This window comes from Leucoraja erinacea, chromosome 6 (genome assembly GCF_028641065.1).
Source record: "Leucoraja erinacea ecotype New England chromosome 6, Leri_hhj_1, whole genome shotgun sequence".
Classification (NCBI taxonomy): Eukaryota; Metazoa; Chordata; class Chondrichthyes; order Rajiformes; family Rajidae; genus Leucoraja; species Leucoraja erinaceus.
Window position 1 is genome coordinate 2,597,668 of NC_073382.1, and position 25,214 is coordinate 2,622,881.

The 25,214-nt window shown below is 45.4% G+C and overlaps 1 protein-coding gene across 6 annotated transcripts; it reads right to left on the reverse strand.

Annotated features, from left to right (window-relative positions):
• Window positions 1–378: 378 nt before the first annotated feature.
• On the reverse strand, window positions 379–25,156 carry LOC129697829 (regucalcin-like). Of its 6 annotated transcripts, none has more exons than XM_055636479.1 (8): window positions 24,508–24,706; window positions 23,078–23,156; window positions 13,331–13,496; window positions 12,208–12,390; window positions 10,188–10,403; window positions 8,078–8,209; window positions 4,540–4,694; window positions 379–2,349 (listed from the first exon to the last, which is right to left on the reverse strand). In XM_055636479.1, the coding sequence occupies exons 2-8, from the start codon at window positions 23,087–23,089 to the stop codon at window positions 2,299–2,301; spliced, it is 915 nt and encodes a 304-aa protein (XP_055492454.1). In that variant the 5' UTR covers window positions 23,090–23,156; window positions 24,508–24,706; the 3' UTR covers window positions 379–2,298. The 6 variants fall into 6 exon arrangements, with proteins under 6 accessions (XP_055492454.1, XP_055492455.1, XP_055492456.1 ...); XM_055636476.1 differs by lacking the exon at window positions 24,508–24,706 and adding an exon at window positions 25,016–25,156 and having other exon boundaries at window positions 380–2,349; XM_055636477.1 differs by lacking the exon at window positions 24,508–24,706 and adding an exon at window positions 24,824–24,892 and having other exon boundaries at window positions 380–2,349.
• Window positions 25,157–25,214: the final 58 nt, after the last annotated feature.

Sequence of the window (25,214 nt, forward strand, 5' to 3'; positions counted from 1 at the left end):
TGAGGAAGGACATTATTGCCATAGAGGGAGTACAGAGAAGGTTCACCAGACTGATTCCTGGGATGTCAGGACTTTCTTATGAAGAAAGACTGGATAGATTTGGTTTATACTCTCTAGAATTTAGGAGATTGAGAGGGGATCTTATAGAAACTTACAACATTCTTAAGGGGTTGGACAGGCTAGATGCAGGAAGATTGTTCCCGATGTTGGGGAAGTCCAGGACAAAGGGTCACAGCTTAAGGATAAGGGGGAAATCCTTTAAAACCGAGATGAGAAGAACATTTTTCACACAGAGAGTGGTGAATCTCTGGAACTCTCTGCCGCAGAGGGTAGTCGAGGCCCGTTCATTGGCTATATTTAAGAGGGAGTTAGATGTGGGCCCTTGTGGCTAAGGGGATCAGAGGGTATGGAGAGAAGGCAGGTACGGGATACTGAGTTGGATGATCAGCCATGATCATATTGAATGGCGGTGCAGGCTCAAAGGGCCTAATGGCCTACTCCTGCACCTAATTTCTATGTTTCTATGTAACTAAACATATAAAATGTTAGATATTTTAACATATCAAATCTATATGTTACCGCATTCACATCCCTCCTAAGATGACTCAGAGGGTGGTGAGTATATGGAACAAGCTGCCGAAGGAGGTAATGGGCAGGAAAGAACTGAAGAAGGGTCTCGACCCGAAACGTCACCCATTCCTTCTCTCCAGAGATGCTGCCTGTCCCGCTGAGTTACTCCAGCATTTTGTGTCTACCTGCCAAAGGAGGTAGTTTGGACCTCACATGAGGTTCAAACAAAATTTGGTTTCTGCAGCCATACAAGAAAAGAACCAAGACACACACCAACATAATTCACACAAACATCCATCACAGTGAGTCTCCTCCTCACTGTGATGGAAGGCAAAGTCTGGTCTCTCCCCTGCTCTCCATTCCTCTCCCGAAGTCGAGGTCAAAGGCCCCGGCAGGCGCTAGCAAGTCCACGGCCACTCAAAGCCACGCCGGGCGATGTAAGGCCCTGCCCCAGGTCTTGATGTATGACTCTACACTCTCAGGAACAGTATCTGCCTTTGGAAGAGGCTTGAGAGAAAAAAAAATATATATATTTTTTTTTTTCTTTTTTAAAGAATAGAGAAGAGAAAAATAAGAAAAATTAAAAATGATATACCTGCTTCATATCTTTACACACCCCTCACCCGGCTCTGAAATTTCTAAGGTTGTGTTGCTCCATATGCTTGTAATAAGTCGATAAAGGGAGACCAAATCTTTAAGAATTGGTATGATTTGCCTGATAGGACGAATCTCATATCTTCGAGATGTGACATTTCAGACATGAGAGAAAATAATTGTACGTACATATATTCTAAGAGCAGAATTAGGGCATTTGGCCCATCAAGTCTGTACAATTATGGCCGATCTATATTTCCCCCTCACAACCACATTCTCCTGCCTTCTCCCCTTATCCCCAGACACCCTTACTAATCAAGAATTAGTAGTTGTACAGGGTCTTGGTGAGACCACACCTGGAGTATTGCGTACAGTTTTGGTCTCCTAATCTGAGGAAGGACATTCTTGCCATAGAGGGAGTACAGAGAAGGTTCACCAGACTGATTCCTGGGATGTCAGGACTTTCATATGAAGAAAGACTGGATAGACTCGGCTTGTACGCACTAGAATTTAGAAGATTGAGGGGGGATCTTATAGAAACTTACAAAATTCTTAAGGGGTTGGACAGGCTAGATGCAGGAAGATTGTTCCCGATGTTGGGGAAGTCCAGAACAAGGGGTCACAGTTTAAGGATAAGGGGGAAATTTTTTAGGACCGAGATGAGGAAAACATTTTTCACACAGAGAGTGATGAATCTGTGGAATTCTCTGCCACAGAAGGTAGTTGAGGCCAGTTCATTGGCTATATTTAAGAGGGTGTCAGATGTGGCCCTTGTGGCTAAAGGGATCGGGGGTATGGAGAGAAGGCAGGTACGGGATACTGAGTTGGATGATCAGCCATGATCATATTGAATGGCGGTGCAGGCTCGAAGGGCCGAATGGCCTACTCCTGCGCCTATTTTCTATGTTTCTATGAATGAAAGCTCACATGGACTCTCCTTAGGCAGAAATAACTTTGTTAGGAGCATTTTCACACAGTGAATCGGCACGACTGTTACAGTTTACATTTGCACACATTGCAGAGAAAATGGTTAGATGTGTCTCCAGGCAGTGGGTCTGATTGTTGTTCTGTTTATTCATACAGCGACGTTATTGTGTCTCTTCTCCATTGGCAGCGAAGTGGTTAGAAAAGATTCTATCCCATGAATGAATGTGGCGGCAGACCCTTCACACCCAGTCCTGCAACCTAGGAGACGAAAATAAAATGCTGCTCATTCACTTTGTAACTTCTTGTTTACATCCACAAAATATCTGCCAGTAAACAGTTAACCTGCTGCTCGTAAATCTTCGAAATCCACGCAGACTTTAGTTAGATTGATCTCACATCACAATGGTGGAAATAGAACATAGAAACATAGAAAACAGGTGCAGGAGTAGGCCATTCGGCCCTTCGATCCTGCACCGCCATTCAATATGATCATGGCTGATCATCCAACTCAGTATCCTGTACCTGCCTTCTCTCCATACCCCCTGATCCCTTTAGCCACAAGGGCCACATCTAACTCCCTCTTAAATATAGCCAATGAACTGTGGCCTCAACTACCTTCTGCGGCAGAGAATTCCAGAGATTCTCCACTCTCTGTGTGAAAAAGGTTTTCCTCAGCTCGGTCCTAAAAGATTTCCCCCTTATCCTTAAACTATGACCCCTTGTTCTGGACTTCCCCAACATCGGGAACAATCTTCCTGCATCTAGACTGTCCAACCCCTTAAGAATTTTGTAAGTTTCTATAAGATCCCCCCCTCAATCTTCTAAACATGGGGCGGCACGGTGGAACAGCGGTACAGTTATGCCCCTGTCCCACTTAGGAAACCTGAACAGAAACCTCTGGAGACTTTGTGCCCCACCCAAGGTTTCCGTGCGGTTCCCGGAGGTTTTTGTCAGTCTCCCTACCTGCTTCCACTACCCGCAACCTCCGGCAACCACCTGCAACCTCCGGGAACCGCACGGAAACCTTGGGTGGGGCGCAAAGTCTCCAGAGGTTTCCGTTCAAGTGGGACAGGGGCATTACTGCCATACAGTGCCGGAGACTTGCGTTCAAACCTGACCATGGGCCCGGTCTGCACGGAGTTTGTGCGTTCTCCTCGTGACATGCATGGGTCACCCCCCCCCCCCCCCGTGCTCCGGTTTCCTCCCAGACTCCGAAGGTTTGTATGTTAATTGGCTTGGTATAATTGTAAATTGGGCCTAGTGTGTGTAGGATAGTGCAGGGATCGCTGGTTGATGTGGACTCGGTGGGCTGAAGGGCCTATTTCTGCACTGTATCTCTAAACTAAACTAAAAAAAACTAAACCTAGATGAGTAGAGCACTGGAATATTGCGTTGGACCCACATTGTCCGTGCAGAATATGATGCCAAGTTCAACTTCTCTCCTCTGCCCACACACGATCCGTTTCCCACCATTCCCTTTCCATCCATGTGCCCATCTGAAAACCTCTTAAATGCCCCTTTCATATGTGTTGCCAATACATACAAACATAGCAAATAGGTGCAGGAGTAGGTCATTCGGCCCTTCGAGCCTGCACCGCCATTCAATATGATCATGGCTGATCCTAATACCACCCCTGCCAGCGCGTACCGGGCACCCACCGGTCTCTTCACCTGATAGAGATGTTTTTCCAGTGGTAACAAGAGGGCATAGGTTTAAGATGAAGACGTTTTAAAGGGGATCTGAAAGGAAAGGGTTTTTTTTTAAACTCTTGGAGGTTAGATGGTCAGATGATTTAAAGATACATTTTTTGAAAGATCGCGGACACTCCGCAGAGAAAACAAGGAGGTACCTGGCGTCGGGGAGAGGGGGGTGGGGGGGGGGGGCACAAAGAGAACAAAGAGGGACTATTGGGGCCCACTCTGGAACTTAGTTGGCACCTTATACGTGGCGACTCTTTGCATACTTTGTGTATAGTGAGCAAAACAAAGAATGTCACTGCGGCATGTCACATGTGATAATGAAGTATCAATTCATCAATCAATTGAATTGAGGGCCCTGGGGAACTGGCACAGGGGAGGAGTTGATCAGCCATGATCACACTGAAAGATGATGCAGGATTCAGGGGGGCATGCAGCTTAGTCCTGCCCCTATCCCCTTGTGTTCTTGAGCTATTGACTGTGCCATTTGTGCAGCCAAATGGACTATTGAATGTTCTGCCCAGCCCAGGTTTGTGGTTACAAACCAGTTATTGCTGCTGTAAGTAAGAATTTCATTGTTCCCATTTCCTTGCATGACATGTCTCTCTCTCGACTACATATGTAACAGGCACCCTCTGCAATTATCCCAGGATACGTTAGAGATTTGTAGAAGGAGGGAGAACGTGGAGAGACACCTCATTAAAACACACCCCCATTGCTAACGGCAGACAGAAAGACAATTCAACGCACCTTAAAAATCCCACCCGCCAGTGGCTCCCTCTGCAGCGACTCTTGATCCATCCGTTTGCTGGCCGACGTCACATAAAGGTCAGAGTAATCCTTTCCTCCGAAACAGCAAGAAGTTGTTTTACTGACAGGCAGCTTCACTGTCTGGAGTCTTTTTCCTGAAATAAACACCTTCCTCGGTTACAGGTACGAGTTATGCAGTGGACGAAACTTCGAAATTGATTCATGATGTGGTCCGAACAAAATGAAAGGCTGGCGGGAGCAGTGAAAAATAAACCTCGACAATGTAAGGGAGAAATGATCAACGGTGAAAGGAAAATAATATCTTGCAGTGTAAGTTAGCGATACAAATATCAGTGGTGAAGAGAAGGGGAAAGCAATGGCAACGGAGAGTTTAGTTTAGAGATACATCGTGGGCAGAGGCTCTTTAGCCCACTGAGTCCACACCGACCAGCAATGACCCAGTGACTGGTTCTACCTTACACACTAGGGATAATTTCCAGAACCCAATTGACCTACAAACCTGTTTAGCATCTTCATAGCCCTGTCCCACGGTACGAGTTCATTCCAAGAGCTCTCCCGAGTTTAAAAAAAATCAAACTCATGGTAAGCACGGAGAATTAATGTAGCGGGTACGTCGGAGCTCGGGGACGTCTCTTAGCGGCTCGTAACGCTAACGGCAGGTACTCGGGAAGACTCGCTAACGGCAGGTAAGCACGGGAAGACTCGTGAAGATTTTTCAACGTGTTGGAAAATGTCCACGAGAGCCCCGAGTACCGACGAGCGGCCATTACCGTAAATCTCCGAGTTCGAATCAGGGCAAACTCGGGAGAACTCTTGGAATGAACTCGTACCGTGGGACAGGGGTTTTAGAATGTGGGAGGAAACCGGAGTACCCGGAGGAAACCCACGTGGTCACAGGGAGAAGGTACAAACTCTGCACCAACAGCACCCTTCGTCAGGTTCGAACCGGGTCCCTGGCGCCGTAAGGCGGCAACACTATCGCTGCGCCACTGTGCCGCAGTCGAGGATGAACAGGTCATTGTGGGAATGGGAAGGGGAATTGAAATGACATGCAATTGGGAACTTGCTGATAGAGTGGCTATTGCTGATAAGAGTGTAGGTGATCTGCAAATCAGTCGGCAGGTTGGTGTTTGGTGTCACCAACATAGAGAAGGCCACATCGGGAGCACGAAATTGATCAAGAGAGAACTGATGCCCGCAACAAGGAAGTTAGGTTTAATTAATCATCTATATTATATTAGCAGTGTTGGATATACCTGGTAAAAGGAACTAGATTCAAATGAAGGATAAATTGGACAGGTTCTTCCAGTGCGTTAGGTACTTAGCAATCTCTGTTGAAAACCCATCCTGTGAATCATGACTGACTGGCGAATGTCTGGAGTTGACTGGAGAGGCAGAGTATCGGGATGAGCCAGGTTGTGGGAGTAATAACGGGATTGAATGGGCTGAGCAGTGGCAGGAAGAACTGAAGGAACAAGGGAAGCAGACTCAAAATGCTGGAATAACTCTTCAGGTCAGGCAGCATCTCTGGAGATTAGGAAAAGGTTTGTAGGTTAATTAGCTTCTGTAAATTGTACCTAATGTGCAGGCAGTGGATACGGAAGTGGAATAACATAGAACGTGTGTGAATGGGTGATCGATGGTCGGCATGGACTCGGTGGGCCGAAGGGCCAGTTTCCATGCTGTATCCCGAAACTAGACTCTGAACTAATCTGTCAACATCTGGACCACACCTGGAGTATTGCGTACAGTTTTGGTCTCCTAATCTGAGGAAAGACATTCTTGCCGTAGAGGGAGTACAGAGAAGGTTCACCAGACTGATTCCTGGGATGTCAGGACTTTCATACGAAGAAAGACTGGATAGACTCGGCTTGTACTCGCTAGAATTTAGAAGATTGAGGGGGGATCTTATAGAAACGTACAAAATTCTTAAGGGGTTGGACAGGCTAGATGCAGGAAGATTGTTCCCGATGTTGGGGAAGTCCAGAACAAGGGGTCACAGTTTAAGGATAAGGGGGAAATCTTTTAGGACAGAGATGTGAAAAACATTTTTCACACAGAGAGTGGTGAATCTGTGGAATTCTCTGCCACAGAAGGTAGTTGAGGCCAGTTCATTGGCTATATTTAAGAGGGAGTTAGATGTGGCCCTTGTGGCTAAAGGGATCAGGGGGTATGGAGAGAAGGCAGGTCCAGGATACTGAGTTGGATGATCAGTCATGATCATATTGAATGGCGGTGCAGGCTCGAAGGCGGTACAGTTTCTATGTAACATCAGTTGGTGCGCAAATCAGAAGATGCTCAAAATCCAAATTTCTAGTTTGAGCTTACTTGCCCCTGATTCTTTCTCCCATCAATAGACAATAGCCAATAGGTGCAGGAGTAGGCCATTTGACCCATCGAGCCAGCACCGCAACTCACTGTGATCATGGCTGATCATCCACATTCAGTACCCCGTTCCTGCCTTCTCACCTTATCACCTGACTATGCTATCTTTAAGAGCTCTATCCAACTCTCTCTTGAAAGCATCCAGAGGATTCCAGAGAATTGGCCTCCTGAGACAATGAATTCCACAGATTCACAACTCACTGGGTATAAAAGCCCTTCCTCATCTCTGTTCTAAATGCCCCCCCCCCTTATTCTTAAACTGTGGCCCCCGGTTCTGGACTCCCCAACGTCGGGAACATGTTTCCTGACTCTAGCGTGTCCGATCCCTTAATAATCCCATATGCTTCAATAAGATATCCCCTCATCCTTCCAAATTCCAGAGTATACAGACCCAGCCGCTCCACTCTATCAACATATGACAGTCCCGCCATTCCGGGAATTAACCTGGTGAACCCACGCTGTAATCCCTCCCAGGCACTTGTTCAGGATGAACTAAATGCAAATACACCATCATATATAACAATTACAGCACGGAAACAGGCCATCTCGGCCCTACAAGTCCGTGCCGAACAAATTTTTTTTTCCCCTTAGTCCCACCTGCCTGCACTCATACCATAACCCTCCATTCCCTTCTCATCCATATGCCTATCCAATTTATTTTTAAATGATACCAATGAACCTGCCTCCACCACTTCCACTGGAAGCTCATTCCACACCGGTACCACTATCCGAGTAAAGAGGTTCCCCCTCATATTACCCCTAAACCTCTGTCCCTTAATTCTGAAGTCATGTCCTCTTGTTTGAATCTTCCCTATTCTCAAAGGGAAAAGCTTGTCCACATCAACTCTGTCTATCCCTCTCATCATTTTAAAGACCTCTATCAGGTCCCCCCTTAACCTTCTGCGCTCCAGAGAATAAAGACCTAACTTATTCAACCTATCTCTCTAACTTAGTTGTTGAAACCCAGGCAACATTCTAGTAAATCTCCTCTGTACTCTCTCTATTTTGTTGACATCCTTCCTATAATTGGGCGACCAAAATTGTACACCATACTCCAGATTTGGTCTCACCAATGCCTTTTACAATTTTAACATTACATCCCAGCTTCTATACTCAATCATGACTTCCTCACCTGTCTCCGGGTCAATACGAAGGACTCTGCCACCGTTGTAACAGGCAACCCAGAGCTTCCCCTCACTGTCGATGCACTGCCCATCCGGTATAGACTCATCTTGTTCGAGCCGGTAGACGACCCTTCGATTTGCTGTTCAAAATACACCGATACTTTACAAATGATTACATCACCTGCCACTTGGAAGAGCGAGCTTAGATTCTGTGCAAGCTCTGTCGCAGGAACGTTCGTGCTATTTCATTACCAATTGATTTGCTGATGATGAAGGAATGAAATTATCGACAAACCAACCCGCCCTGATCTCATGGTGGAGGGGTGATCATTGAAGCTCTTGAAGCTGATTGGGCTCCAGATGTAATCCTGGTGAACTCCTGGAACCTCCGACTTCAGACAAAACTTAATTCATCCACTTTGTGTAGGAAGGAACTGCAGATTACACCAAGGATAGACACAAAATGCTGGAGTAACACAGCGGGACAGGCAGCATCTCTGGATGGAATGAATGGGTGACATTTCGGGTTGAGACTCTACCATTTTCAAGAAAGAATTAGATTTTACTCTTAGGGCTAAAGGAATCAAGGGATATGGGGGAAAAAATCAGGAATGGGGTACTGATTTTGGATGATCAGCCATGTCATATTGAATATGATCATGGCTAATCGAAGGACTGAATGGCCTACTCCTGCACCTATTTTCTATGTTTCTATGTTTCGGTCTGAGAATCGGGGGAGAGGAAAACGAGAGAAATAGGGTGTGATAACGAGAGATCAAATCCGACTAGTTTGAGTGTCCTGCTTATTCAATTTTATTTTGTATGCCTCTATGTCACCTTCCCCTTGCTAACAATGATCTATTCTCCATTTTCCTTGGGCTTCATCCCCTTTGATCTCTCATTTTCACACCTAACCCTTCCATATCTCTCGTTTCCCTCACCCCTGACTTTCAGTCTGAAGAAGGGTCTCGACCTGAAACATCACCCATTCCTTCTCTCCAGAGATGCTGCCTGGCCCGCTGAGTTACAATAGACAATAGATACAGGAGTAGGCCATTCGGCCCTTCGAGCCAGCACCGCCATTCAACGTGATCATAGAAACATAGAAACATAGAAATTAGGTGCAGGAGTAGGCCATTCGGCCCTTCGAGCCAGCACCGCCATTCAATGTGATCATGGCTGATGATCCACAATCAGTATCCCGTTCTTGCCTTCTCTCCATATCCCTTAACTCCGCTATCCCTAAGAGCACTATCCAACTCTCTCTTGAAAGCATCCAGAGAACCAGCCTCCACCGCTCTCTGAGGCAGAGAATTCCACAGATTCACAACTCTCTATGCAGATTGGATGCACTACTAAATGCATCTGCATTACTCCAGCATTTTGCGTCTATCCACTGGAAAATGCTTATTTTTCTCCCAACCATCCTCAGTTTTTTGTGTGGACACAAGGAACTGCAGACGCTGGGTTACAAAAAGAGACACAGAGTGTTGGAGGAATAGTGCGTCAGGCAGCATCTCTGGAGATCATGGATGTGACATTTCCAGAGAGAGCTAGATGGGGCTCTTAAAAATAGCGGAGTCAGGGGATATGGGGAGAAGGCAAGAACGGGATACTGATTGGGGATGATCAGCCATGATCACATTGAATGGCGGTGCTGGCTCGAAGGGCCGAATGGCCTACTCCTGCACCTATTGTCTATTGAATTTCGGGTGGGACCCCGTCCAAGAGCTACCGCCGGACCCGTTGAGTTACTCCAACACTTTGTGTCTTTCTCAGTTTTTCTGGATCCTCTTGGTGATAAATTGGTTGCCTTCAAGCCATCGCCCAATGCTTTCTGGAACTCTTCAAAGCCACTAAGCATGGTGAAAATCTATCTATGGCTGCTCACCTCCTGTTCTATACGTTTGCTATCCGTCTGCAAGATGGAATTTAAAAAAAAATTAAGATCGATTTTTGCACTTGTCACACCAGTTCATAGCCTAATTCTAAAGCAGGGGAATCCCAGCTCCACCCTGATCTCAGGGCAACTAATGGCAGCCAACATTTGTGACTCTGATGCATCCTAAACAAATTAAATTGATTAAGCACGGGAATGAATAAACTTGCGATACTTACAGATCTCTCCTGACTGCAGGTTGTAGTCAAATGCATCAACGGTAAACGATAAGCTGTCTATATAATAGAAGATGCTATAATCCAACGACCATGCTAAACCATTGGAAACATCCACCTGGTCAAAGTGTTTCACCACAGAATGATCTGTCCATAGGGAATAAAGTGATCCCTGGTGCCTTTCAAATTGTCCCGGGAGAACCTCCGTTGCCATTGTGCCTGAAATAAGAAGGTTGTGTTAAAATAGTTTCAACAACCTAATGTCAGCACAGAGGCGCAACGGTAAGAGTTGCTGCCTTACAGCACCAGAAACCCGCATTCAATTCCGATTATTTAAGAAGGAACTGCAGATGCTGGAAAATCGAAGGTACACAAAAAAGCTGGAGAAACTCAGCGGGTGCAGCAGCATCTATGGAGCGAAGGAAATAGGCAACGTTTCGGGACGAAACGTTGCCTATTTCCTTCGCTCCATAGATGCTGCTGCACCCGCTGAGTTTCTCCAGCTTTTTTGTGTACCTTCAATTCTGATTATGTTCTGTCTGTACGGAGTTTGCACGCTCGCCCTGTGAAGGCGTGGGTTGGCCCCGGGTGCTAACGCTTCCTCCCACATTCCAAAGATGTGCCGGTTTGCAGATTAATTGGCTTCTGTAAACATAGAAAAATAGCAAATAGGTGCAGGAGTGGGCCATTCGGATCCTTCGAGCCAGCACCACTATTCAACATGAGACGGCAGATTCAAACGCCACTATTCAACATGGGACGGCAGATGGCGCAATGGGCTAAGTGTTCGGCTGGCGACCGGAAGGTAGCCAGTTCGAATCCCGCTTGGAGTGCATACTGTCGTTGTGTCCTTGGGGCAAGACACTTCACCCACCTTTGCCTGTGTGTAAATGTAATGTAATTATGTGAAGCACTTTGGGGTCAATGCAAGTTGACTAAAAATGTGCTATATAAATAAGATTATTATAGAAACATAGAAACATAGAAATTAGGTGCGGGAGTAGGCCATTCGGCCCTTCGAGCCTGCACCGCCATTTAATATGATCATGGCTGATCATCCAACTCAGTATCCCGTACCTGCCTTCTCTCCATACCCTCTGATCCCCTTGGCCACAAGGGCCACATCTAACTCCCTCTTAAATATAGCCAATGAACTGGCCTCAACTACCCTCTGTGGCAGAGAGTTCCAGAGATTCACCACTCTCTGTGTGAAAAAAGTTCTCCTCATCTCGGTTTTAAAGGATTTCCCCCTTATCCTTAAGCTGTGACCCCTTGTCCTGGACTTCACCAACATCGGGAACAATCTTCCTGCATCTAGCCTGTCCAACCCCTTAAGAATTTTGTAAGTTTCTATAAGATCCCCTCTCAATCTCCTAAATTCTAGAGAGTATAAACCAAGTCTATCCAGTCTTTCTTCATAAGACAGTCCTGACATCCCAGGAATCATTATTATATATGATCATCCAAAATCACTACTTTTTCCCCATTTCCTTTGATTTTGTTAGCCCTAAGAGCTAAATCTAATTATTTCTTGAAAACATCCAGTGAATTGGCCTCCACTGCCTTCTGTGGCAGGGAATTCCACAGATTCACAACTCTCAGGGTGAAAAGGGTTTTCCTCATCTCAATCCAAAATGGCCTACCCCTTATTCTTAAACTGTGACCCCTGGTTCCGGACTCCTCCAACAATGGGAACATTTTTCCTGCATTGAGCCTGTCCAATCCCTTAAGAATTTTACATGTAAATTGTCTCAGGTGTGCAGGTACGAAAGTGGGATAACATAGAACTGGTATTCGGGTGATCGATGGTCGGCATGGACTCGGTCGGCTAAAGAACCTGTTTCCATGTTGTATCTCTAAACTAAACTAAATTTTAAGACGGTCACAGGTGAGAACCCACTTATGAGAGAATTGGAATAATCTAGTCCAGAGGTAACGGAGGCATGGATGAAAGTTACAGGAGCTGATCAGCTGAGCATAGCAGAGTAAGTCGGAGTTGCCGTGACATTTCTGAAACTCAAACCTGCAAAGAACCGCCCAGCTGGGTCCACCTTGCCATCATTGAATCTGATGTTGGATTTTTCGCAGTCGATCTTGGAGATGTCAGTAACCACCTCATCTTCCCAGTCCAAAAAGGCAAACCTTTTTCCAAGGGCAAGGACATAGCCCCCGGAACTTCGAGGGACCACCGAACCAACAGGTGCATCTGGAGTAATCCACCGTGAACAAGGAACAAACAGGTTTCAGGCAAACAAGGTTTGAGGTTCACAGGCTACAGTTTTCACTCAAGTCCAGTGGGAGGGAAAGCAACACCAATCTCATCACAAGCCCGCAGTGGTTAGATAAACAAGGAGGAGTAATATATGTGAAAAGTATGGTCATTTGGGGTGACTGTAGAAGTTGGGAGATCATGTTGCAGTTGCACAAGACGATGGTGAGGCCGCAATTAGAGTATTGTGTTCCATTCTGAGCACCATGTTATAGGACAGGTGTTGTCAAGCTGGAAAGGGTACAGAGATGATTTCCGAGGATGTTGCCAGGACTAGAGGGTCTGAGCTATAGGGAGAGGTTGAGTAGGCTGGGACTCTATTCCCTGGAGCACAGGAGGATGAGGGATGATCTAATAGAGGTGTATAAAATCATGAGAGGAAAGGATCGGGTAGATGCACAGTCTCTTGCCCAGAGTAGGTGAATCAAGGACCAGAGGACATAGGTTTAAGATGGAGGGGAAAATATTTAATAGGATCTGAGATAAACAAAAATGCTGGAGGTAAAAAACATTTACACACTGAAGGTGGCGGGTGTATGGAACAAGCTGCCACGGGAGGTAATTGGGGCAGGGACTATCCCAACGTTTAAGAGACAGTTAGACAGGTACATGGATAGGACAGGTTTGGAGGGATATGGGCCAAACGCAGGCGGGTGGGACTAGTGCAGCTAGGACATGTTGGCCGCTGTGGGCAAGTTGGGCCGAAGGTCCTGTTTCCATGATGTATCACTCTATGACTCGATGAAAAGTATGGCCTTTGGTGTGTCCACACAGAATGGGGGTCAAGATAAGGTCCTTTCTTAGGTTAGGTAGCACAGGCAGTGTGATGGCTGGCAACTCTTCAATTCAGAAGTAGACTGACATATAGTTGTCTTACCAAGATGGACCTTTTTCACTTGGTTAGTATCAGGATTCCACCTGTACACATTCTGTTCACTGACATCGGCGTAGAGAAGCGTGCCTTCTTTCTCTTCCCAAACAGGGCTTTCCGAAACCGAATATTTCTCTTTCACAACACATTCAATTTTGACAGATGCCATGATCTGAAAAATAAAGTTTGCCATGTGACAGAACATGCATTGGCTTGATCTTTGTGCCACACTAAATAGGTATGTTACAAAACCTACCTGAATCGTGGCTGAGCATCTGCCCCACCCCTTGTACGCGATTTTGGCGCTGTTTAGAGGGGGCGGGTTTAAAACGTGATTTTTACTAGGCTGTTCCAATCAAAAATGTTCAGCCTAGTAAATCATTAACGGAAAATCGCTGAAAGACCCCGTCGCAAAAGGTATTATTAGTTTTTATGGCCTTGTATAATATTTATAGTAGTTTAAAAATCACTCTCTCACTTCGCAACCTCTCGCAGCCCCAGGGTTTTATAAAGCAAACCATTAAAGGTATGTACCTTATTTTTACATTAAATGGGGCTTGTGTATAACCCTGTAATATAAAGTTTTCTATAGCGAGTAGTTCATTTTGGGCTCTTTATATCCCGCAGTATTTTTCTGGGCACTTGAGGGCACAAATCCAGCGCAATGTGAACGTTCTAAACCAGCGCGTTCACAGGAACCCACTAGAAAGCCGATTTAAATTGACTTTAATTTACAGCAAATGAACACTAAATTCCTTCCATTTGGCCTATAAATTGATGTAAATGAGATTTAAAAATCATGTTTTATTGTGAATTATTTGTGAATATTATTTGGACACTTGGGCTATTTAAAAATGTTAATCATTTATTAAGAAATGGATAGATGTTTACATCTAGTAATTGAAGTTTGAAATTAGCTACAATTGGGTAACTAACTAATTATATGCTTTAATTTCAGGTCATCCAAGTAAGATTATTTTATATTTGTTTCAGAATGCTTCAATCTATGATAACTGAAAATTTCATTCAGTTCTCTTCATTTTTAAGAAGGTTATGGGCTTTTGACTGTCCACGATCACAGCTTTTTTGTTATGTCCATAGAAAATCAATAGGGAACAAGATGCTAATTTCCGAGTATGAAAATGGCCATAACCTTTTTATTACTTGAGATATGAAAGTGAATTAGGTGTCAAATTAAACTTATTGTTATGCTTTATCTGATGGGATAAATTGCAGACTTGATTTTTTAAATCTCAAAATTTTGTAACATTGCTACACTAAAACTAACTGCGAGGGGCAAATGAACTTGGCATCATGTTTGGCACAGACATCGTGGGCCAAAGGGCAGGTTCCTGTCCTGCCATGTTCCAAGTTTCATACAGTTTAGAATCTTTATTATCTTTGCTCCTTTCAGCAAAAATCTTTACAAAAAATGTAAATGCTTTAATCAATGTTTTTCTTGGTCTCAGACCTGAATGTTCACACTCTTTGCTTTGACATTTCCCATACTTTTCCTTTTCTCTCATCTTTGTTCTGCTTTTTTCTTAATATTTCTTAAAATATTCAAATAGTGAAATGGTGGAAATGATCGACTTTGGAAATGATCTTAAAATATTCTAATGGCTTGGTTTCATTCGTTGGCTTGAGAAAAGCATCCCTAATACAAAGAAAAATATTTCAAATGTAACTATAATGGTATTTCTATAACTCTTAAATTAGGTCATAAGGAATAGGAATAGAATTAGGCCATTTGGCCCATCAAGTCTATCTGTCATTCAATCATGGCTGGTCTATCTCTCCCTCCTAATCCCATTCTCCTGCTTTCTTCCCATAATGTCTGATGCCTGTACTAATCAAGAATCTATGTCTGAAGAAGAAATGGCTGAAGAAGGGTTTCGGCCCGAAACGTTGCTTATTTCCTTCGCTCCATAGATGCTGCTGCACCCGCTGAGTTTCTCCAGCATTTTTGTGTATCAAGAATCTATCTTGCTGTTTTATGTCAGACTTGTAGCTTTTTAGTTTCTCCGTCACTGATACATCAGCATTATTCCCAAATTACAATTTCAGCCTATTTTTTTCCAGTGAGTTAGTGTGGCACAGCGGTCGAGCTGCTGCTTAAAGTGCCAAAGACCCGGGTTCCAGAACCAGGGGTCACAGTTTAAGAATAAGGAGTAAGCCATTTAGAACGGAGACGAGGAAACACTTTTTCTCACAGAGAGTGGTGAGTGAGGAATTCTCTGCCTCAGAGGGGCAGTGGAGGCAGGTTATCTGGATGCTTTCAAGAGAGAGCTGGATAGGGCTCTTAAAAATAGCGGAGTCAGGGGATATGGGAAGCAGGCAGGAACGGGGTACTGATTGGGGATGATCAGCCATGAGCATATTGAATGGCGGTGCTGGCTCGATGGGACGAAAGGCCTACTCCTGCACCTATTGTCTATTGTCAATGCTGATTACAAGTGCTGCCTGTATGTAGTTTGCATGTTCTCCCTGTGACTGTGTGGGTTTCCTCCAGGTCTTCCGGTTTTCTAAAGGTTTCTAAAGGATGAGAAGAACATTTTTCACACAGAGAGTGGTGTCTCTCTGGAACTCTCTGCCACAGAGGGTAGTCGAGGCCAGTTCATTGGCTATGTTTAAGAGGGAGTTAGATGTGGCCCTTGTGGCTAAGGGGATCAGAGGTTATGGAGAGAAGGCAGGTACGGGATACTGAGTTGGATGATCAGCCATGATCATATTGAATGGCGGTGCAGGCTCGAAGGGCCGAATGCCTACTCTTGCACCTAATTTCTATGTTTCTATGTTTCTATGTAGGTCATTTGGCTTCTGTAAATGGCCCCTAGTGTGTACAATAGAATTAGTGTACGCATGGACTCGATGGGCTGGTATATATGGAAACTATATCTAGGTTGCTTCACTGAATTGTGCTGCGGTGATCTTTTCTGGTGGGCTCACCTGTGGGGAAGCAGTGGTCAGTGAACCCACACTGGAAATCTGTGGGCGTTGCGGGAAATGTAACCCACAATGGGAACTTTCAGCATTGAAATAGTGAAGGCAAACCAGACCATTTCCAAAAGATTTGGTCTCCATTTATCGACTTATTACAAGTATAGGGTGCAACATAACTTTGAAAATAAATGGTTTCAGGACCTGGTGAGGGGTGAGTAAAAATACCAAGTAGGTATATCCCTTTTATCTTTTTTTACTTTTATATATCTTCTGTTCTGGTTTTCTCTCTTTCTTTTTCATTGGCTTTCTTCTTAACTCTGTTCCGAGTTTTATGTTTCTAAGGGCCACTCTTTCACGCACGTACTATCCTATCTAACTCTCTTTACTTTTCTTCTTTTTAAAGTTTAAAATATGAAGTGGTGCAGGAAATGAATTATGTTATTTTTGGCTTATAGCACTGTAATGTACACGACTTCTAATAAATCGCAAGACCTGGGTGTCATGGTACACCAGTCATTGAAGGTAGGCATGCAGGTGCAGCAGGCAGTAAAGAAAGCGAATGGTATGTTAGCTTTCATTGCAAAAGGATTTGAGTATAGGAGCAGGGAGGTTCTACTGCAGTTGTACAGGGTCTTGGTGAGACCACACCTGGAGTATTGCGTACAGTTTTGGTCTCCAAATCTGAGGAAGGACATTATTGCCATAGAGGGAGTGCAGAGAAGGTTCACCAGACTGATTCCTGGGATGTCGGGACTGTCTTATGAAGAAAGACTGGATAGACTTGGTTTATACTCTCTAGAATTTAGGAGATTGAGAGGGGATCTTATAGAAACTTACAAAACATTCTTAAGGGGTTGGACAGGCTAGATGCAGGAAGATTGTTGGGGAAGTCCAGGACAAGGGGTCACAACTTAAGGATAAGGGGGAAATCCTTTAAAACCGAGATGAGAAGAACTTTTTTCACACAGAGAGTGGTGAATCTGTGGAGTTCACTGCCACAGAGGGTAGTTGAGGCCAGTTCATTGGCTATATTTAAGAGGGAGTTAGATGTGGCCCTTGTGGCTAAAGGGGATCAGGGGGTATGGAGAGAAGGCAGGTACGGGATACTGAGTTGGATGATCAGCCATGATCATATTGAATGGCGGTGCAGGCTCGAAGGGCCGAATGGCCTACTCCTGCACCTAATTTCTATGTTTCTAAATAAAAAAAATAAAAAATAAAAAATAAAAAAAGCATTGAAAGAGTGAGTGGATATCGTGCCATAGAACAGGGAGATGTGAACATTGCGGCCTCATTGGGAATTACATGGAGTTCATAGCGTTAGATTCAGTCCAACTGGTCTCTGCGGCTCTTCCTGCTCCGAGTGAGGTTCCAACCGTCTGATTTCATCCCCCCCCCCCCCCCCCCCATCTGCGTGTCCTTCTTTCTCATCGACTTCTCCCACTCGCTTGTCAACCTGTATCGGCGTTTGTCATTGTGCAAGACCTTGAAGAAACCTGAACAACAATGGGAAGTGAAACATTCCCCATGAAACATTGTGAAACTGGAAGTATTGACTTCACTCGAAATGATCTATGTTTGGTCTTGAACCTTGAACCTTGGCCCTTCTTTTGATGTTGTGGAAATTCTTTGCTGATTGTGCAGCATTACTTTTAATTGAGACTGCGCTGAAAGTAATGACTCACAATTGCCCCCTTCACAAGGGCGGGAATACCAAAGTCACAGGAACACACTTTCCTAAGGAGATACTAGACCATAAATGTCTGGATTGTGCCTGGAACATCCACATCTTGCAATTAATAAATACAATTTCCCACGCCCTAGAGATCAAAATGTCGGCAGATATCTCCTGATATTTGGGGGCAAGATAGAGTTTTCATAGAATATAGTACATCGGCAGGCACGGTGGCGCAGCGGTAGAGTTACTGCCGTACAGCGCCAGAGATCCTAACCACTGGTGCTGTCTGTACGGAGTTTGTACGTTCTCCCTGTGATCTGCGTGGGTTTTCTCCGGGATCTCCACACTCCAAAGACGTACAGGTTTGTAGGTTAATTGGCTTGGTATAATTGTAATTTGTCCCAGGTGTGTGTAGTATAGAGTTAGTGCGCGGGGATCGCTGGTCGATGTGGACTCTGTGTGCCGAAGGGCCTGTTTCCGCACTGCATCTCGAAACTAAACTAAAAAGTGCCGTGCAAGAACAGGCTCTTCAGCCCCCAATGCCTGTGCTTGATATGATACCAAGATCATCTCTTATTTACCAATATATAATCCTTATCCCTCGATTCCCAGCATGTGCATATGCTTATCCAAAAATCTCTTATAATAATAATAATAATAATAATGCATTTTATTTGCTGGCGCCTTTCTGGACACCCAAGGACACCTTACAGGACATAAAATCACAATACATTTATCAATATTAAAATCGTTGATTAAAAACAAAAAACAAAAAAAAAGTTACAGAGTTGACGTGGAAAAGCTTTTCCCACTGAGAGTAGGGAAGATTCAAACAAGGGGACATGACTTGAGAATTAAGGGACTGAAGTTTAGGGGTAACATGAGGGGAAACTTCTTTACTCAGAGAGTGGTGGCTGTGTGGAATGAGCTTCCAGTGAAGGTGGTGGAGGCAGGTTCGTTTTTATCATTTAAAAATAAATTGGATAGTTATATGGACGGGAAGGGAATAGAGGGTTATGGTCTGAGCGCAGGTATATGGGACATGGGGAGATTATGTGTGCGGCACGGACTAGAAGGGTCGAGATGGCCTGTTTCCGTGCTGTAATTGTTATATGGTTATTATATGGTTGTCATTAAAATCAGGGTGAACATGGTGGATATGCTAATCTAAACAGATGTGTTTTGAGTTGTGATTTGAATTGATCGATAGTGTCCAGGTGACGGATGGGAGGTGGGAGAGTGTTCCAGAGGCGTGGGGCAGAGCAGCTGAAGGCTCTGACACCCATGGTGCTGAGTCTAAATGTGGGGACAGTTAAAATTGCAGCTGAGGAGGAACGAAGTGACCGAGAAGGAGTGTATGGTAGCAGCAGGTCAGAGAGGTATTGGGGAGCAAGGTGGTGTAGGGCTTTGAAGGTCAAGATTGTAAAATCTTGTAGTTAATCCGGTGGTGCACAGGGAGCCAGTGGAGCTGAGTGAGGATGGGTGTGATGTGGTCCGATGATCTGGTGCGGGTGATGATCCGGGCTGCAGAGTTCTGAATGCATTGGAGGCGATGAAGACGTTTATTGGAGGTGCAAGTGAGGAGGGCATTGCAGCAATCGATGCGGGATGTGCCCAGAGCGTGGATGAGGACTTTTGTATTGTCTTTGGAGAGGGAGGGGCAGAGTCTGGAGATGTTGCGGAGATGAAAGTATGCAGAGCGTGTGATATTGCTGATGTGGGGGCCAAAGGAAAGTGTACTGTCCAGAATGACGCCGAGACTTTTGACATGGGACGAGGTGGGTATGGGTGAGCCATCAACTGAAATGAGATACCACTGTTGTATCTGCCACAACCACTCCTCCCCAGCGATGCCTTCACGACCCTCAACAAACTCTGTGTAAATAAAAAAGTTGCCCCGCACATCTTCCTTAAACTTTGTCCCTCTCTCCTCAAAGCTCTGCCCTCCTAGTATTTGATATCTCCCACATGGGAAAGAAGGTTCTGACTGTCTACCCTATCTAGGCCTCTCATAATTGCATATGCCTCTATCAGGTCTCCCCCTCAACCTCCGGCGTTCCGGAGAAAATAATTCAATTCTGAACAACCTCGCCCTGTAATATCTACTTAAGAAAAAATTGACACAATCACATCTATTTAACAAATAATCACCATGCAACCTTTACCCAGAAGGTTTCACAGTATTGCCACAGAGGTCAATCACCACAAACACAAGAGATATTCTTGTTAGTCATTAACGTCATCGTTTCGCTGAACACCCCCACTCAGTCTGCCTGGGCCAACGTGATTTCCCGGTTGCAAAACACTTTACCTCCTCCTCCCCCTCCCATTCCCACACTGACCTTCTTGTCCTGGGCCTCCTCCACTGCCAGAGTGAGGCCAAACGCATATTGGAGTAACAGCGCCTCGTATTTCGATTGGGAAACTTCCAACCTAGTGGCATGATTTCTCCAACTTCAAGCAAGCCTTGCTTTCCCTCTCTCTCCCCGTCCCGCCCCAACCTTAGTTCTCCAACTAGTTACACTGTCTTCCAGATTAATTTTACTGTTTGTGTGCCTTGTGGTCACCTTCCCCTCAGCTGACAAAGAACCATTCCTTGACCATTGTCTGCTTTGATCTGGTGTTTTCACACCTTATACTTCTATGTGTCTAGTCGACCTCTCCCCCGACTCTCAGTCTGAAGAAGGGTCTCGACCCGAAACGTCACACATTCCTTCTCTCCAGAGATGCTGCCTGTCCCGCTGAGTTACTCCAGCATTTTGTGTCTATCTTCCATGAACATTTGACCTTCTCTCGAATGTCTGAACTTTTGGTTGTTGCAGAATACGGAGTGGTTGTATCCAGTGTCCCATTTTCATCATAGATTCAGTCCCAGATCCGTCGTTGGATTTTACACTTGCAGTTGGTTAAAATATTTTTTCTTGATCTCATATTTCAAATTACAGGATGACGACTGGGAGATGTGACAAGGTGATGGTTTTAGAGGGCTGCCGAGTGGCAGAAATAGGCAGCAAATTAGATGATATAACCATATAAACCAGCTGCTCTGCCCCACGTCTCTGGAACACTCTCCCACCTCCCATCCGTCACCTGGACACTATCGATCAATTCAAATTACAACTCAAAACACCCTGTTTAGATTAGCATACCCGACATAACTTCCACCATCTTCACCCTGATTTTAATTACTATACCTTATAATAACCATATAACAATTACAGCACGGAAACAGGCCATCTCGACCCTTCTAGTCCGTGCTGAACACATATTCTCCCCTAGTCCCATATACCTGCGCTCAGACCATAACCTTCCATTCCCTTCCCTTCCATATAACTATCCAATTTATTTTTAAATGATAAAAACGAACCTGCCTCCACCACCTTCACTGGAAGCTCATTCCACACAGCCACCACTCTCTGAGTAAAGAGGTTCCCCCTCATGTTACCCCTAAACTTCAGTCCCTTAATTCTCAAGTCATGTCCCCTTGTTTGAATCTTCCCTACTCTCAGTGGGAAAAGCTTTTCCACGTCAACTCTGTCTATCCCTCTCATCATTTTAAAAACCTCTATCAAGTCCCCCCTTAACCTTCTGCGCTCCAAAGAATAAAGCCCTAACTTGTTCAACCTTTCTCTGTAACTTAGTTGCTGAAACCCAGGCAACATTCTAGTAAATCTCCTCTGTACTCTCTCTATTTTGTTGACATCCTTCCTATAATTAGGCGACCAAAATTGTACACCACACTCCAGAATTGGCCTCACCAATGCCTTGTACAATTTTAACATTACATCCCAACTTCTATACTCAATGCTCTGATTTATAAAGACCAGCACACCAAAAGCTTTCTTTATCGTGGTGTACAGCTGAAATGTGTGATGTTCGCACAGAAGCCTGTGTTTCTCGATTGATGGTGACTTCTAGTGTAGCAGCCACTTGATTTTCAAGGGAGACCATAAGACACAGGAGTAGAATTAGGCCATTCAGCCCATCGAGTCTACTCTGCCATTCAACCATGGCTGAACTTTCTCTCTCAACCCCATTCTCCTGCCTTCTCCCCGTAACTTTTAACACCCTAAATAGTGCCCCTGTCCCACTGCGGTTCCCGAAGGTTCCCAGAGGTTTTGGTCAGTCTCCCTACCTGCTTCCACTACCTGCAACCTCCGGCAACCACCTGCAACCTCCGGGAACCGTACGGAAACCTTGGGTGTGGCACAAAGTCTCCAGAGGTTTCCGTTCAGGTTTCCTAAGTGGGACAGGGGCATTACTATTCAAGAATGTATCCATCTCTGCTTTGAAAAAATACCCTTTGAAAAAGACTTGGCCTCCACCAGCGTCTGAGGCAATGAACTCCATAGGTTTATCACAGTCTGGCTAAAGAGATTCCTCCTCACCTCCATTCTTGAAATCTTCTCAGATATATTTAAGGTGGCGATAGATAAATATTTGAAAGATCAAGGAATTGAGGGTTATGTTGGGAACTGGCATCGAGGTGGAGTCAGCAGCTTAGATCAGCCATGGCCAGGTTGTTTTCAAGAGAGAGTTAGATTAAGCTCTTAGGGTTAAAGGAATCAAGGGATCTGGGAAAAAGGCAGGAACGGGGTACTGATTGGGGATGATCAGCCATGATCATATTGAATGGCGGTGCTGGCTCAAAGGGCCAAAAGGCCTACTCCTGCACCTATTTTTTATGTTTCTATGTTTGCAGGACAGGCTTGAGAGTTGTGCTGGTTAGTCTTGTTCTTATTTTTTTGTGGTCTTGAGGTGTTGGGCCTTGAGAATGGAAAACATAGAAACATAGAAAATAGGTGCAGGAGAAGGCCATTCGGCCCTTTGAGCCAGCACCGCCATTCATGGCTGATCGTCCCCTATCAATAACCCATGCCTGCCTTCTCCCCATATCCCTTGACTCCACTTGCCCCTAGAGCTCTATCTAACTCTCTCTTAAATCCATCCAGTGACTTGGCCTCCACTGCCCTCTGTGGCAGGGAATTCCATAAATTCACAACTCTCTGGGTGAAAAAGGTTTTTTCTCACCTCAGTCTTAAATGACCTCCCCTTTATTCTAAGACTGTGGCCCCTGGTTCTGGAAACTGCTTCTGCACAAATTGTTCCGAGACGAGGCGGACAATGCTCACCAGATTGCACATGGAATTGGCGGAGCTAGATCTTGGTGCGATGGCAAGAAGGTCCAAAACGAACGGAGACCAGGCTGCGCTGCACAGAGACAGAGCATACACATCAATGAACACGGACACACGCATGTCCATTCACACACTAACTACACCCAGACCACACATGCTCAGACACATACTCTCACCCACATCCTCTTCCAATATCTCCCTCATCCAACCCATCATTCTAATGCCCACCTTCTTCTGGGTCATGCTTACCTTCCCTAGGTGTGTAGAAAGGAACTACAGATGCTGGTTTAAACTGAAGATAAACACAAAAAGCTGGAGTTACTCAGCGGGCCAGGCAGCATCTCTGGAGACAAGGAATAGGTGATGTTTCGGGGGTAGAGAACCCAAAACATCACCTATTCCTGTCTCCAGAGAGTTATGTGCTGAGTTACTCCAGCTTTTAGCGTCTATCTTCCCTTCCCTGGGTGATCCCAGACCCCAGCAGACTGCTTCAGAGACAGAATACAGGCATGTTAGGGTTGTTGATGCATTGCCATCTCCTACATAGGTTAAACAGCACCAAGGTCACTCAGCAGCTTCATGGTCGGGTTCCAATATCTTCATCAAAAAGGGAGCAAAGATAAATGCAATGACACACACACGCACACACACGCACTCACTCACGACAACCCTGCCTGCCTTGCACACACAAACACCCTCACTTACAGAGATGCACCTGACTTGCACACACATACACACTCACTCATGGTAACCCCAAATGCCTTACACACATATTCATGATAAACCCGCCTGCCTTGCACACTCGCTCAGTGATCCTGCATACATAGCACACAAATACACACTCGCTCATGATAACCAAACTGACTTGCACACACACACTTACTGATTAACAGCAGCACACCTGCCTTACACACTCACACCACCTGAATTGCACATGCACACTCACTCATTCACAGCAATCCTGTCTGACTTGCACGCACATACACACTCGCTCACCATAACCCCACCTGCCGAGCCCACACAAACACCCTCACTCACAGGGACACACCTGACTTGCGCACACACACACAGACACACTCACTCACAGGGACACACCTGACTTGCACACACACACAGACACACTCACACACATACCACACCTGACTTGCACGCACACTCACAGCGGCCCTGTATGACTTACACACACTCAGTATAACCCTATTTAACTTGCACACACACACTCACGATAACCCCACCTGATTTACACCCATCGAACTTGTGCACACATACACACAATAAACCCTGCCTGACTTGCACACGCACTCACGGGATCATTGACTTAGTTTAGAGATACAGCACGGGAGCAGGCCTACATTAGCACTATCCTACACCCCCACTAGGGACATTTATTTTTTTACATTTACCGAGACAATTAACCTGCAAACCTTTAGAAGGGAGAAAAATGACGGGGATCCGGATCTCCGACTAAGGCAGCAACTCTACCGCTGCGCCAACTTGACTTACACGCACAGACACACTCACAACAGCCCCACAATACACCAACAAATATCCACAACAAATATCTGTCGGGCAAACTCATTCATGAATGCACGCACACCGATATACACACACACACACGCACACCCATACACGGACAAAGACACATAACCCCATAGCTCAAAGACTCGAGCACAGACACATTCGCGTTCAGATATCTTCACACACACTCACGAACACACAGCCACGTTAACCGGCGCTCACAAACTCCCTCCTCTCCAGCTCTCCTCCCATTCACTCAGCAAGGAGCATTCACCATCGGCGTTCTGCACACAGAGAGACAGAGAGATCTCCCGTCCCCTCCCCACCCCACCCCACTCCCCCAGCGCCGCAGGAGAGAGAAGCTCGTACACTTATCCCGACCGCTACTCCCCTCCCCTGATATGTTAACCTTACCTCGCCCACGGGGAGAATGAAGGGATGGATGGATGGATGGATGGATGCGCCTTCTCTCCGCTGGCCCAGGTGGATGACAACTCATGTCATTTCAAGAGGTGAACCCAAGCAACAAGCAAGGGTCGTTCAATCATTAACGGGATTACCTCGGTGTCTGTGACCCGGGGGACGTGATTCTGTTGAAAGGAATACTCGCCTC